The sequence below is a fragment of the Pelecanus crispus genome, chromosome 2, assembly GCF_030463565.1.
Source record: "Pelecanus crispus isolate bPelCri1 chromosome 2, bPelCri1.pri, whole genome shotgun sequence".
NCBI classification, from domain to species: Eukaryota; Metazoa; Chordata; class Aves; order Pelecaniformes; family Pelecanidae; genus Pelecanus; species Pelecanus crispus.
The window spans coordinates 746,461-760,677 of NC_134644.1; the positions used below are offsets into that span (position 1 = coordinate 746,461).

At 63.7% G+C, this 14,217-nt stretch overlaps 1 protein-coding gene across 1 annotated transcript; it reads left to right on the forward strand.

Moving 5' to 3' along the window:
* Nucleotides 1-4,844: 4,844 nt before the first annotated feature.
* LOC104038968 (E3 ubiquitin-protein ligase TRIM7) lies at nt 4,845-13,467 on the forward strand. Its single transcript, XM_075705503.1, has 7 exons — nt 4,845-5,252; nt 9,728-9,814; nt 10,203-10,433; nt 10,797-10,819; nt 11,146-11,261; nt 11,602-11,634; nt 12,782-13,467. The coding sequence occupies exons 1-7, from the start codon at nt 4,845-4,847 to the stop codon at nt 13,291-13,293; spliced, it is 1,410 nt and encodes a 469-aa protein (XP_075561618.1). The 3' UTR covers nt 13,294-13,467.
* Nucleotides 13,468-14,217: the final 750 nt, after the last annotated feature.

Consider the following 14,217-nt stretch of genomic DNA (forward strand, 5'->3'; position numbering starts at 1 on the left):
GGGTGCAGTCTGACATGGCTTAAATGTGCTGCGACGGGGCTCATGTCCCGGGAGGGAGGTGCCGGTGCAGGACAGGAGGGCCTGGCTGCAGCCCCCAGCCCCGTGCCCCTCAGCAGCCTCCCTGCAATCGGGACTAAATGCAATTAGGGGGAATAAAGAAATTAAAAGCAGAACCGACTCTGGTTCTCAGCAGCTCACGTTCATCACGCTGGCAGTGCCACAGACCTGGCGCTGTCCTTTTTTCTTCCTAAAAATGGATGGATTCAGCTTTTTTTTTTTGACAAAGCAGCCACTTAGGCCGCTGGGACCTGCCCGGGGAGCCTCGGGGACGGGCAGCCCCCTCCTCGCCTCAGCGCGGCCCACGCTCTGCTCGGTGCTGCTGGGCCCCGTGCAGCGACTGCTCTCCTGCTCGCGCTGCTCCTCGCCGGCTGCGTCGGTCGCTGGACGCTGCCAGGTTTTAACAACATCCAGGTGACCTTCAGCAGCTCGAATGTCAACAGCCCGTCTGCAACCACAGCTCCCACATGGTGGGGGGGGACGCGCAGCCATCGCCGCCCCCGGCGGGCAGCGAGCACGAAGCTCAGGGTGGCAGCGGCACCGAAAAAAACGCAGAAGCGGTGGTGCTGCAGGGCGCAAATCTGAGGGCGGCACGTGCCGGCGAGCAGCCTCGCCACCCCCCGAGTTGTCTGCAGGTTATCGGCACCCTCCGCTTCGTTGCAGGCGGGTTCGTTTGGGGAGTGCTGAATGCTGCGCAGTCCTCAGCTAAAACACCGCTCAGCTACGGGGGTTAATGGCACCATCCCGCAGCGGACCGACTCTTTGAGGGTGCACGTTTGGCCCTGTGGCGTTCACCCAGCCCTCCCTGGCCCAGGGTGCTGGGAGAGCTGGACGTGGCCGCACGCAGAAGGCAGCAGCCCTGGGGACAGGGGACGAGCAGGAGCCACCGCCGTCCCCGCTTGGGTGTGAGGTGGGCAGTGTAACCCCGGGGAAGCACCCCAGCGCCGCCCGCACCGCAGCCCGGAGGCTCTGGCCGAAACCAGGCTGTCAGCCCAGGATGCCGAAATGCTGGTGAAGAGAGGGCTGAAAGCATCCTGCCGACCCCACCGCAGCCGCCGGGATGGAGTCTGGGGACCCGTGGCGGGGAAGCAGGCAGCGGGGTGGCAGGGGCTCCTGGCAGGGCACAGCCCACGGCAGGGCAGTAACCACCCGGGGAGGGAGGGTTATTCCACTGCTTTATTGCCAGGGACAGCCCAGCTGCTGGCAGCGCGTGGGGGCACGCACGGTGCCCCCAGAAATGCTGGGGTTGCTCCTTGGGCCCCGGCTGGCAGCGAAGCAGGGTGGCAGAGGAGCAGAGCCAACGCCTGCACACGGGGGCCTGATTTTGGGTGCCCACCGCCCGCAGGGGGCTGAGCCCACCGGCGGCAGCATGGAAGGGACGTGCCCCCGCAGCCCGCAGAGCTGCCAGAGGGTGCTTGGGGGGCTACCAGGGCCCTCTGCTCTTCCCTAAGCACCACTGCTGCCCTCCGGGTGTTTTGGGGCTGGGGCAAGAGCAAAGGAGACATCGGGAGAGCCGCTGGCGGCCGTGGGGTGCAGGGATGGAAGCTGGACCCCCCCTGCCCTGGGGCAGCCGCTCGGTTTGGTGGGATTTCACGCATGCGGGAAGGGGCCAGCAGCACACAGCGAGGCAGCCGGGCCCCGGGGAAGCGGCTCAGGGACCGGATTACCCTCGGCTCCCGCGTGTCACAGCTGCCGCGCTGACACAATCCCTTAAACTGCATTAACCCCCAAACCCGGCGGGTGGGAAGCGGCTCCTGCAAGCGCGAGGCCTCGGGAAGGATCCTGCTCCGCACCTCCAACCCGCCCGTGCTGGCCCGGGCTGGGGCAAAGCTCCCCCGGCGCTCCCGGGAAAGTTTCAGGTTATAAATGATTAAATTTATTTAAGCAGCCAGAGCACCGCGGTGGCTGGCAGCGCTGCGCTGAAGCGTGCCGGGCTTGCAGCCCTGGGTGCCCAGGAGGGCTCCGACTGCTCCAGCGAAATGCCGCGTCCCTTTTTTTCAACAATTTATAAAGCGGAGAGGGTGAAAACCCAGCGGCAGGCTCCAGGCTGGGTGTCCCACAGGGTTCAAGGGACCTCCCCGTCTGGGAGCTGCTGGGTGGCGGCGCTGGAGGGCACGGGCCGGCAGCGGGGTCTGGGAGCAGGGCCCGTCTCCCCACCCCGCTGCACCCCATGGCATGCTCTGGCTCTTGCACCGATGCCCCGGCGCAGTGTGGGATGAACACTCACACTCACACCAGCCCTTCCCGGGCTGCGGCCGCAGCGCCATCCCTGCTCCCGTGGGCTGCCCACGGCCACGCGTGTGTGCAGACACGGCACACACACCGCACGCAGCGGGGCCCTGTGCTCCCGCCGGCAAACGCTCCTTCCCCGTTTGCACACACACACACAGAGGACACACATGTGCTGAGATCCAGGCACATGAACATCCAAAGGGAGAGACAGAGACACCCCCACACGTGTGCAAACACACACATGCATACAGACATGTAATGACACGGGTGCACACACACAGACACATAAACGCACACAGATGTACCCCTACACACCAACAGCCAAACGTGTGCATGGAGACACGCACACAGACACATGCGCCCATAGATGTGCGCGCACACACAAATGCATGCACACACATACATGCATAGACATACATGTACACACAGACACACGGCCATGAACAAATGTGCACCCACACGCAGGTGCACACATACAAAACCATTCGCACTTGCACGTGCACGCACACAAGCATGCACGCAGCGCACACGTGGACACACTGTGCACATGCAGACACCACACACAGGGGTAAACAGATGCACACAGACACACATACACGCAGACATGCCTGTATGCACGTGCGTACACACACAGACACGCACACAGACACGTGCACAGGCATGTCAATATGCAGACGTGCACAGACATGTCAATACACAGACACGCACACACACTCACACAGCAACATGCAGGCGCATACCCACATACATGCACGTCAACATGTTGCACAGATACACACAGACACACACAGAGGTCTGTATGCACACACACATACACATACAACATCCACATGCACACAGATGCATGTGCGTGCAACATGTACATACATGCATGCACAGGCTAATGTAAAGGCACATGAGTATGCACACACATGCATGCACACACCAACACACATGGCCACACATAGGCACATGCATGCACACATCTGCACGGAGATGCACTGACATACATGCGCATGCCAATGCACACACCATACATTTATACACATGCACACATATACACATGCATGCAAATACACATACATGCACATGCCAACACATACACATGCACACCCCAATGCAAAGAAACACATGCATGCACGCATCAACACGCAAGTACACTTGTGCACGTACATGCCCGTGGCTGCACACGTGCACACACACAGACATATGCATGCACACACTTGCACGCAGATACACGCATGTGCACATGCGGGCACACAGGCACACCCATACACACACGTATGTGCCGTGCACAAACACACATGTGCGTGGACAAAAACACACACGCACACCCCCGCAGATTGGCCCTGGCCCACGGGACCACAGCGCACACCCCCACGGCCCCATGTGTGTGTGTGTCCCCAGCCCCACAGTGCCCTGTCACCCTGCCCGTGGCCCTGCCTGCAGCCGACCTGCCTGCAGCCCTGCCTGCAGCCTCCCTGCCCGTGGCCCTGCCTGCAGCTGCCCTGCCTGCAGCATACCTGTCTGCAGCCCTGCCTGCAGCCTCCCTGCCCGCAGCCTCCCTGTCTGCAGCCCTGCCTGCAGCCTCCCTGCCCGTGGCCCTGCCTGCAGCTGCCTGCCTGCAGCAGCCCTGCCTGCAGCCCTGCCTGCAGCTGACCTGCCCTCAGCCGCCCTGCCTGCAGCAGCCCTGCCCGTGGCCCTGCCTGCAGCTGCCTGCCTGCAGCCTCCCTGCCCTCAGCCGCCCTGCCCGCAGCTGCCTGCCTGCAGCTGCCCTGCCCGTGGCCCTGCCTGCAGCTTCCCTGCCTGCAGCTGACCTGCCCTCAGTTGCCCTGCCTGTGGCCCTGCCTGCAGCAGCCCTGCCTGCGTCCTCCCTGCCCGTGGCCCTGCCTGCAGCCTCCCTGCCCTCAGCTGCCCTGCCTGCTGCCCTGCCTGCAGCAGCCCTGCCCGTGGCCATGCCTGCAGCTGCCTGCCTGCAGCTGCCTGCCTGCAGCCCTGCCTGCAGCTGACCTGCCCTCAGTTGCCCTGCCTGTGGCCCTGCCTGCAGCAGCCCTGCCTGCAGCAGCCCTGCCTACAGCCGCCCTGCCCTCAGCAGCCCTGCCCGTGGCCCTGCCTGCAGCTGCCTGCCTGCAGCATACCTGCAGCCTCCCTGCCCTCAGCCCTGCCCGCAGGCTCCCTGCCCGTGGCCCTGCCTGCAGCCTCCCTGCCTGCAGCCTCCCTGCCCGCAGGCTCCCTGCCCGTGGCCCTGCCTGCAGCCCTGCCTGCAGCCTCCCTGCCCGCAGCCCTGCCCGCAGGCTCCCTGCCCGTGGCCCTGCCTGCAGCCCTGCCTGCAGCAGCCCTGCCCTCAGCAGCCCTGCCCGTGGCCCTGCCTGCAGCTGCCTGCCTGCAGCATACCTGCAGCCTCCCTGCCCTCAGCCCTGCCCGCAGGCTCCCTGCCCGTGGCCCTGCCTGCAGCCTCCCTGCCCTCAGCAGCCCTGCCCGGCGCAGCCCAGCCCAGCCCAGCCCAGCCCAGCCCAGCCCAGCAGCGCCCGTCCCCCCCCGCAGGGCCGTTCCGGGAAGCGGGGCCCGCCGGCAGCATGGCGCGGGCGGTGCTGGAGCTGGGCGAGAGCCTGCAGGCCGAGACCACCTGCCCGGTCTGCCTGGAGCTCTTCTCCCAGCCCGTCATCACCGAGTGCGGCCACAACTTCTGCGGGCCCTGCATGGCGGCCGTGCTGGGGGCCCCGCCGCGCCCCGCCGCCTGCCCGCAGTGCCGCGCCACCGTGCTCCCCGGCTCGCTGCGGCCCAACCGCTCGCTGGGCGCCGTGGCGGGGCTGGCGGGGGCCCTGGGGGACGAGGCGCGGCGGCCCCGCTGCCCGGCGCACGGCGAGGCCCTGGGGCTCTTCTGCGAGAGCTGCCGCGGCCCCGTCTGCCCGCTCTGCCGGGAGGGGCCCCGGCACCGCGACCACCGCGCCCGCCCCGCCGAGGAGGCCGCCCGGGAGCTGCGGGTACGGGGGGCGGAGCGGGGAGCGGGGCGGGGGGGCTCTGGGCGGCGGCTGGGGGCCCGCGGGGAGGGGGATGGGGCCGGGGCCCTTCCCCGGCGTGGGCTGGGGACCCTCGGGGCACGGGCTGGGGTCCCCTGTGGGCACAGGTCAGGGTCCCCTCTGGGCACGGGTCAGGGTCCCCTCTGGGCACGGGCTGGGGTCCCCACTGGGCACGGGCTGGGGTCCCCACTGGGCATGGGCTGGGGTCCCCACTGGGCCCACATTTGGGGTCCCCTCCATGCACGGGCTGGGGTCCCTGCTGGGCACAGGCTGGGGTCCCCTCCATGCACGGGCTGGGGTCCCTGCTGGGCACGGGCTGGGGTCCCCGCTGGGCACACATTTGGGGTCCCCTCCATGCACGGGCTGGGGTCCCTGCTGGGCATGGGCTGGGGTCCCCGCTGGGCACACATTTGGGGTCCCCTCCATGCACGGGCTGGGGTCCCTGCTGGGCACAGGCTGGGGTCCCCTCCATGCACGGGCTGGGGTCCCCACTGGGCACACATCTGGGGCCCCCGCTGGGCACAGGCTGGGGTCCCCGCTGGGCACACATCTGGGGCCCTTTCTGGGCACGGGCTGGGGTCCCCTGTGGGCACGGGTCAGGGTCCCCTCTGGGCACATCGGGGTCCCCTCCATGCATGGGCTGGGGTCCCCTGTGGGCACAGGTCGGGGTCCCTGCTGGGCATGGGCTGGGGTCCCCGCTGGGCACGCATCTGGGGCCCTTTCTGGGCATGGGCTGGGGTCCCCTGTGGGCATGGGTCAGGGTCCCCTCTAGGCACATCGGGGTCCCCTCCATGCATGGGCTGGGGTCCCCGCTGGGCACACATCTGGGGCCCCCGCTGGGCACAGGTCGGGGTCCCTGCTGGGCATGGGCTGAGGTCCCCTCTGGGCACATCGGGGTCCCCTCCATGCACGGGCTGGGGTCCCCACTGGGCACACATCTGGGGCCCTTTCTGGGCATGGGCTGGGGTCCCCGCTGGGCCCACATTTGGGGTCCCCTCCATGCACGGGTTGGGGTCACCACTGGGCACAGGTCGCGGTCCCTGCTGGGCACGGGCTGGGGTCCCCTCCATGCATGGGCTGGGGTCCCCGCTGGGCACACATCTGGGGTCCCCGCTGGGCATGGGCTGGGGTCCCTGCTGGGCACACATCTGGGGCCCTTTCTGGGCACGGGCTGGGGTCCCCTGTGGGCATGGGTCAGGGTTCCCTCTGGGCACAGGTCGGGGTTCCCTCCATGCATGGGCTGGGGTCCCCTCTGGGCACATGGGGGTCCCCGCTGGGCACACATCTGGGGTGCCCGCTGGGCATGGGCTGGGGTCCCTGCTGGGCCCACATCTGGGGTCCCCTCCATGCACAGGCTGGGGTCCCCACTGGGCACACATCGGGGTCCCCTCCATGCACAGGCTGGGGTCCCCGCTGGGCACACATCTGGGGTCCCCGCTGGGCACAGGTCGGGGTCCCCTCTTGGCCAACATCTGGGGTCCCCTCCATGCATGGGCTGGAGTCCCTGCTGGGCACACATCTGGGGCCCCTTCTGGGCACAGGTCGGGGTTCCCTCCATGCATGGATCTGGGTCCCCTCTGCACATGGGCTGGGGTCCCCTGGGGGCCTGGGTCAGGGTCCCCTCTGGGCCCACATCTGGGGTCTCCTCCATGCATGGATCTGGGTCCCCTCTGCACATGGGCTGGAGCCCCCTATGGGCACGGGCTGGGGTCCCCTCCATGCATGGATCTGGGTCCCCTCTGCACATGGGCTGGAGTCCCCTCAGGACACAGGTCAGGGTCCCCTCCACGCACACATCCGGGGTCCCTCCCAGGCACAGGTTGGGGTCCTCTCTAGGCAGGGATGTGGGTCCCCTCTGCACATGGGCTGGGGTCCCCTCGGGGCACAGGTTGGGGTCCCTGTCCAGCCACAGATTTGGGTCCCCATCCAGCTGTTGGCTGGGGTCCCCATCTGGCCAGGGTTTGGGGTCCCCATCTGGGTATGGGGTTTAGGGTCCCCATTTGGGTATGGGTTTGGGGTCCCCATCTGGGAATGGGTTTGGGGTCCCCATCTGGGTATGGGTTAGGGTCCCCATTTGGGTACAGGTTTAGGGTCCCCATCTGGGTACGGGTTTAGGGTCCCCATCTGGGTATGGGGTTTAGGGTCCCCATCTGGGTACAGGTTTAGGGTCCCCATCTGGGTATGGGTTTGGGGTCCCCATCTGGCCATGGCTTGGGGTCCCCATTTGGGTACAGGTTTGGGGTCCCCATGTGGGTACAGGTTTGGGGTCCCCATCTGGCCATGGCTTGGGGTCCCCATCTGGGTATGGGTTTGGGGTCCCCATCTGGGTATGGGGTTTAGGGTCCCCATTTGGGTATGGGGTTTGGGGTCCCCATCTGGGTATGGGTTTGGGGTCCCCATCTGGGTATGGGTTAGGGTCCCCATTTGGGTACAGGTTTAGGGTCCCCATCTGGGTATGGGGTTTAGGGTCCCCATTTGGGTATGGGTTTGGGGTCCCCATCTGGGTATGGGGTTTAGGGTCCCCATTTGGGTATGGGTTTGGGGTCCCCATCTGGGTATGGGGTTTAGGGTCCCCATTTGGGTATGGGGTTTAGGGTCCCCATCTGGGAATGGGTTTGGGGTCCCCATCTGGGTATGGGTTAGGGTCCCCATTTGGGTACAGGTTTAGGGTCCCCATCTGGGTATGGGTTTAGGGTCCCCATTTGGGTATGGGGTTTAGGGTCCCCATCTGGGTACAGGTTTAGGGTCCCCATCTGGGTATGGGTTTGGGGTCCCCATCTGGCCATGGCTTGGGGTCCCCATGTGGGTACAGGTTTGGGGTCCCCATGTGGGTACAGGTTTGGGGTCCCCATCTGGGTACAGGTTTGGGGTCCCCATCTGGCCATGGCTTGGGGTCCCCATCTGGGTACAGGTTTGGGGTCCCCATCTGGGTATGGGTTTGGGGTCCCCATTTGGGTATGGGGTTTAGGGTCCCCATCTGGGTACAGGTTTAGGGTCCCCATCTGGGTATGGGTTTGGGGTCCCCATCTGGCCATGGCTTGGGGTCCCCATTTGGGTACAGGTTTGGGGTCCCCATGTGGGTACAGGTTTGGGGTCCCCATCTGGGTACAGGTTTGGGGTCCCCATCTGGCCATGGCTTGGGGTCCCCATCTGGGTACAGGTTTGGGGTCCCCATCTGGGTATGGGTTAGGGTCCCCATTTGGGTACAGGTTTAGGGTCCCCATCTGGGTATGGGGTTTAGGGTCCCCATTTGGGTATGGGTTTGGGGTCCCCATCTGGGTATGGGGTTTAGGGTCCCCATTTGGGTATGGGTTTGGGGTCCCCATCTGGGTATGGGGTTTAGGGTCCCCATTTGGGTATGGGGTTTAGGGTCCCCATCTGGGAATGGGTTTGGGGTCCCCATCTGGGTATGGGTTAGGGTCCCCATTTGGGTACAGGTTTAGGGTCCCCATCTGGGTATGGGTTTAGGGTCCCCATTTGGGTATGGGGTTTAGGGTCCCCATCTGGGTACAGGTTTAGGGTCCCCATCTGGGTATGGGTTTGGGGTCCCCATCTGGCCATGGCTTGGGGTCCCCATTTGGGTACAGGTTTGGGGTCCCCATGTGGGTACAGGTTTGGGGTCCCCATCTGGGTACAGGTTTGGGGTCCCCATCTGGCCATGGCTTGGGGTCCCCATCTGGGTACAGGTTTGGGGTCCCCATCTGGGTATGGGTTTGGGGTCCCCATCTGGCCATGGCTTGGGGTCCCCGTCTGGCTGTAGGCTGGGGTCCCGTATCCCCGCCACCCTTCCGGGGCTCCTGGTTCTCCCGGGGCTCCCACTGCCTGTTGCCTCCCGCCAGCCCGTCCAGGGGCGCAGGTCCTTCTCGCTGCTCACCCCTCTGTGGCCTTGCGAGGTCCCCAGTGCCCCGTACATCCCCAGCCAGGGGATGGGGTCCCCCCCCAGGATGTAGGCAGGGGTCCCCCCTGCCAGCAGCTCACTCTGCTGCAGGGCAGGGCTTGGAGGAGCACGAGCTTTTTTTTTTTTTTTTAATACTCCAGCGAATTTATGGAGTGCGTCTGAGACACGGTGCTGCTGTCTCTGCAAACCTCTTCCCACAAATCCCACTTCCAACGCCAAAAGTTGTTTTTCCTAATTAAAGAAAAAAAAACAAAAAACAAAAAACCACAAACTTCAGGGTTTCCACATGAAGCTATCCCAGAAATGTTTCTGGCCAAAACAGCCGCACATGGGGATCTCCCTAGGCTGGCTGTAACGCGTGCCTGGGGAGAGGTGGGTGCTGTCTCTGAGCTCTTCCCCACAGAGCTGAGCTCAAAACCCAGCCCCGGCGACCCCTCCCTGCAGAGCGGTTTTGTCCCCAAACAGCCCCTGTGGGGACATCATCTCACTCCTGCAAATGTAACCCCCAAATCACCAAATACGCTTCCCCCCCGGCCCGCAGGAGACGCTGCAGAGCAACCTGGTTTTTCTACAAAAAGAGAAAGAAGAATTTAAGCCCAAAGGAGAAAGTAAAAGCGACAGCCTGCTGGTATGTGTTTCTCTCTCCGTGCGCGTGCCGTGCCCCCCTGCCTGCTTACCTACCCGTCTTCATGGGTGAATCCCATTTTCCCTCTCCCTGTACAAATTTATCTCCTTTTCTGTAACAACGCTATTTTCTCTCTCCCTCTCTGCCCTTCCCATATATCCTTCTTCCACCCTGCTCTCATTCAGACTCCGCTGTCATCTTGGGTCCATCAACATCCAGACTTGCCACCCTTCTCCCCCCTCCACTCTTCCAGCTTTTCCTCCCCCAAAAAACCTCCTCTCCTTTTCCCCATGATCCTTGCCCCCCTCTTTGCAGCACTGGCTCCCCGTGCCCGCACGGAGGCTGCCGGAGGACGGGATGGCTCAGGGGCCTCCGCGCGGGTGCCTTGCAGGGGACGGTGGCCTCGGAGCGGCAGAGGCTGCGGGACGCCTTCGAGCAGCTGCAGCAGTTCCTGCGGGAGCAGGAGGGCGTCCTGCTGGCCCAGCTCGACCGGGCGCATGGGGAGCTTGCCAAGGAGCGCCGTGAATACGTCTCCAGCGTTTCGGAGAGGAAATCGCTGCTGGGCACGCTGATTGTGGACATAGAGAAGAAACGTGACCAGCCGGTGGTTGAATTCCTTATGGTGAGGCTGCGTTGCCCACCCGGGCACTGTGACCCCCCTGGCACCCGTGCATCCCGGTGCCCGTGCAGCCCAGAGCCTGGGAGCAAGGTGCAGCACGGTGCCGGCCGGCGTGCCAGCGGCCAGGCTGTGACACCGCGGTGCGTGGTGTGGCTGGTGTGAGTCTGGGCCTGCAGCGTGAGCTGAGGGAAGGCAAGGATTTGGGTGAGCAAGTCGCCGGGGAGTCCTCGGGAGAGTGGTGTGACCCGCTCCCCCCAGTCCCCATCACCCTGCTTCGGACGGCAGGGGAACAAATAACTCACTGCCCCGGGGACCGCGGTCCTTCTTGGCAGTGCCAGGGCTGACCTGGTGTTTTTTCTCTTCCAGGATGTTGGCAAAATCCTGAGCAGGTAGGAAACGGGCTCAGCGTTGCTCTCCTCCTGCGCGGCTCTTCCGGGCAGAGGTTTGGAAACGCTGCCGGCGGCCGAGCAGCAGTAGCTGGGGGGAAGGTGGCTTTGCCCTGCTGAGTATTTGGGATTTAATGTGATGTTATCTGGAACCAGAGGCCAGATACAGGTTGCACCCCTGTTAAAGACGGCGCTCCCGTGCCAATAGCTGCGACACGGCTCCCCTGAGTTCCGTTGCTGTAGGGGATTGTCCCCCCGTTGCCCTCCTGGCCCCGGGTGCTGGCTGACTGCGGGGGTCAGAGCTCCTCTCCGTGTTGTTTCCCCCTCAGCTGCGAGGCGGCGAAGGCCCCGATCCCGGAGCCGGTTTCCCCGGAGCTGCAGAGGACCGTTAAGAACCTCTCCGAGATGAGCCAGCTGGTTGTGGATGCGGTGGCCAAATTCAAAGGTAAAGCAAAGAAACAGCGAGCGATGCCTTGCTGTGTGGCCGGTGTCCGGGCCCCAGGTGGGTGTGCTGCTGCCCCAGGGCACGGGGCACTGCTGTCCCTGCACCGTGCTTCCCCTGGGCTCGGCTACAATGCGAGATCCTCACCGCCCACGGCCTCCGCCTGGGGCTCGGGAGCAAAACGCGCCTGCTCCAGATGGGACCCGTCTCTGAGGATGGGCTTTGCTGGAGCCCAGGGCTGTGGGAGCTGGGGAGCAGGCTCTGCGTCTGGCTTGCTGTCCTGATGGGGAGGAGGAAAGAGGCCACAAGAGGAGACTCATGCATCGTCCTTTCCTTCCTCTAGTGAACCTGCTGAGCGAGATGGACAGAGAAAGGGGTAAGTTTCTGGAGCTGATGGGCACAAATGAGGGAGAAAACCTTTCCAGAATAAGCGTCCTTACATCCTTGGGGCAGAGATGGGCGCACACCACAACATCTAAATCCAGGGTCTGCCTAAAAACAGGTCCCTTCGTTTTGACTAGGCGTGCTATAAAAACCCAGGGCCGTCCCCATGTCAGGCAATGCCGAACGACACTGTCCTCTAACAGCAAACGAGGGCCAGGGCAGCGCGAGGGCCTCTGCTTTCCCTGTCTCTGGAGACTTTATGCTTACACCGCGATGTGTGAGACTGTGACTAGTGAAGCAAAGGGGCCGCACGCATTTTGAGCTGGCTTTTATGCACAGATCAGAAATGCCTTTGCCGATGCTCAGGGTCCACATGGTCCTGGCAGCATCGCAGGGCTCGGGGCTGGCTGGAGCTGTTGGCACTGAGGTCGGTCTCTGCCCTCTCGGTTTTTGGGATGAGGGACCTGACGCACAGGATGGGCGTGCCTCAGTTTCCCCTGTGCTGTGGTGCCCGCCCCAGAGGAGTGTGTTTAGGAGAGGGCCTGGGGTGGTGGCACTGCGTGGTGACACCTCTGTGGCCTGACGGGATGGCCGCGGGATGGCAGCAGAACATCCCGCATGAACGGGTGGCTCTGGCCCTGCAGTGAGATTGCCTGGTTACTCGGCGGAGCGGGGTTAGGAGCCGGTTTTCCCTTTGGTGAGCGTTCGTTCCCCCTTGTCACTGGAGTAGGGACCGGCTTGGCACCACTGCTGCCTTGCAATGCTTCCTCACACTCCGGGGATACACTGCTCCCCCACGCCCAGCCTGGCTGCAGCCCCATCACACTTAGACCCAGCAATATCCAGTACAGGATTAGCAAAGCAGGTTTAGCAAAGTCCATTGTGTCTGTGCCCTGCATGTGGGGACGCTGCCTGGCTCAGTCCTGCTTTAGGGAGCATTGCTTCGCCCATGGGTCCTGGCGTGGAGGGCAGCGAGTGCCACCCGAGGGGTCTGCGGGTGCTGCATGTGTGCGCTCGCGGGGCACAAGTGTCTGCTGTGCTCGCAGGACGCATGTCCCAGCCCTGTGGAAGAGGAGGGAGAAGTGCTGGTTCGCTCCTCAGCGGGCAATGGACTGACGTTTCTCTCTATCGTGCATTAGTGAAGGTGACGCTGGACCCAGAGACGGCAAGCCCATACCTGATCCTCTCAAAGGACCGCAAAACTGTGCGGCTGGGAGACGAACAGCAAAACCTCCCTGACACCCCCAAGAGATTCATGGGCAGCCCCAGTGTCCTGGGCTCCCAGGGGTTCACGGCTGGGAGGCATTACTGGGAGCTGGAGGTAGGGGACGGGGACAGCTGGGCCGCAGGGGTGGCCGTGGAGTCTGTGCGGAGGAAGGATTCGCTCAACATGGCCCTGGGGAAGATCTGGGCCCTGCGGCTGGACTGGGATCGCCAGTACACGGCGCTCCACATGCCCCCTGCCCCAGTGGCACTGAAGGAAGAGCCCCGGCGGATCAGAGTCCACCTGGACTACGAAGCGGGCCAAGTGACCTTCTACAATGCGGAGAACATGATGGAGATCTTGCAGTTCAAGGCCTCCTTCACTGAGAAAGTCTTCCCATACTTTTGGCTCTGGTCACAAGAAACCTACATCCAGCTGTGTGCCTGACAGGCTTGGACACCTTCTGGTCCCCTGTCCTGTGCCCTGGGCTAGCTGAGCAGGCAAGAGGCGTGGGAATGACGCAGCATCGCGTTGCAAACTCACAGCAGCTCTGCCTGGGCTGGGTCCCCTCCGTGTTGCTGCATCTCCTCCTGCCAAGTCCTTTGGAACATTAAAGATGTGTTGTCCTGCCTGGGGGTGTCTGCATGCTGGTATCCTGGCCAGATCTCACGGTGACGGTGTCCCAACTGTCCCTGTGGGTACTGAGGACACACAAATAAGCAGGAGAGAGGCAGGGAAGATGCTCTGATTGCCCATGCCGGTCTTTGGCAGCGCTGCATGGCTTGCTTTGGCTCGGTGTGGTGTGCCGTGTTGTGGGCAGCATGGGGATGCAGCCACCCCACAGCCAGGGGCTCGGGGTGGAGCCACGGAGCTGCTAATAGTGGTGGTAACTGCTCAGGTAAAACTAAAAACTCTTGCTTGAAAGGAAAATGTTCAGGGAGGGGACAGGGCTGAGCGGAGAGCTGGAGTGAGGGCACAGCCCAAGCCTCACCAGGCTGGAAGAGCGGCAGCGACGGAGGTGCGATGGGGATCGCTGAGGCCCGGTTGCCTGCTGAGTTTATGCCATTTTTCCCTTCATCTTTCTCCGTTTTAACCATTTCCCCTCAGGCCCAGGTGGGTGGAGGCAGGGCTGAAGGGAGGCAGCCAGAGATATGGCGGCAAAGCGGGTGCCTCAGTGCGGCGGGGACTACACTTCCCAGCATGCAACGCGGAGGAGGGCAACGCGTACGCGTTGCCCTCCTCCGCGTTGCATGCTGGGAAGTGTAGTCCCCGGCACGCATTCAGGCTACTTGAGGCGCCCTATTGGCTGGCTTCTCTATTGGGCAGGAGCGACGTCAAGCAACAGTTGGAGGCGGGGAGTGAGGCGCCCGC

Coding starts and splice junctions, on each gene's coding strand:
- LOC104038968 (XM_075705503.1), top strand. CDS start 4,845: ATGGCGCGGGCGGTGCTGGAGCTGGGCGAGAGCCTGCAGGCCGAGACC. Junction 5,253..9,727: donor AGGCCGCCCGGGAGCTGCGG/GTACGGGGGGCG, acceptor CCCGGCCCGCAG/GAGACGCTGCAGAGCAACCT. Junction 9,815..10,202: donor GTAAAAGCGACAGCCTGCTG/GTATGTGTTTCT, acceptor GGTGCCTTGCAG/GGGACGGTGGCCTCGGAGCG.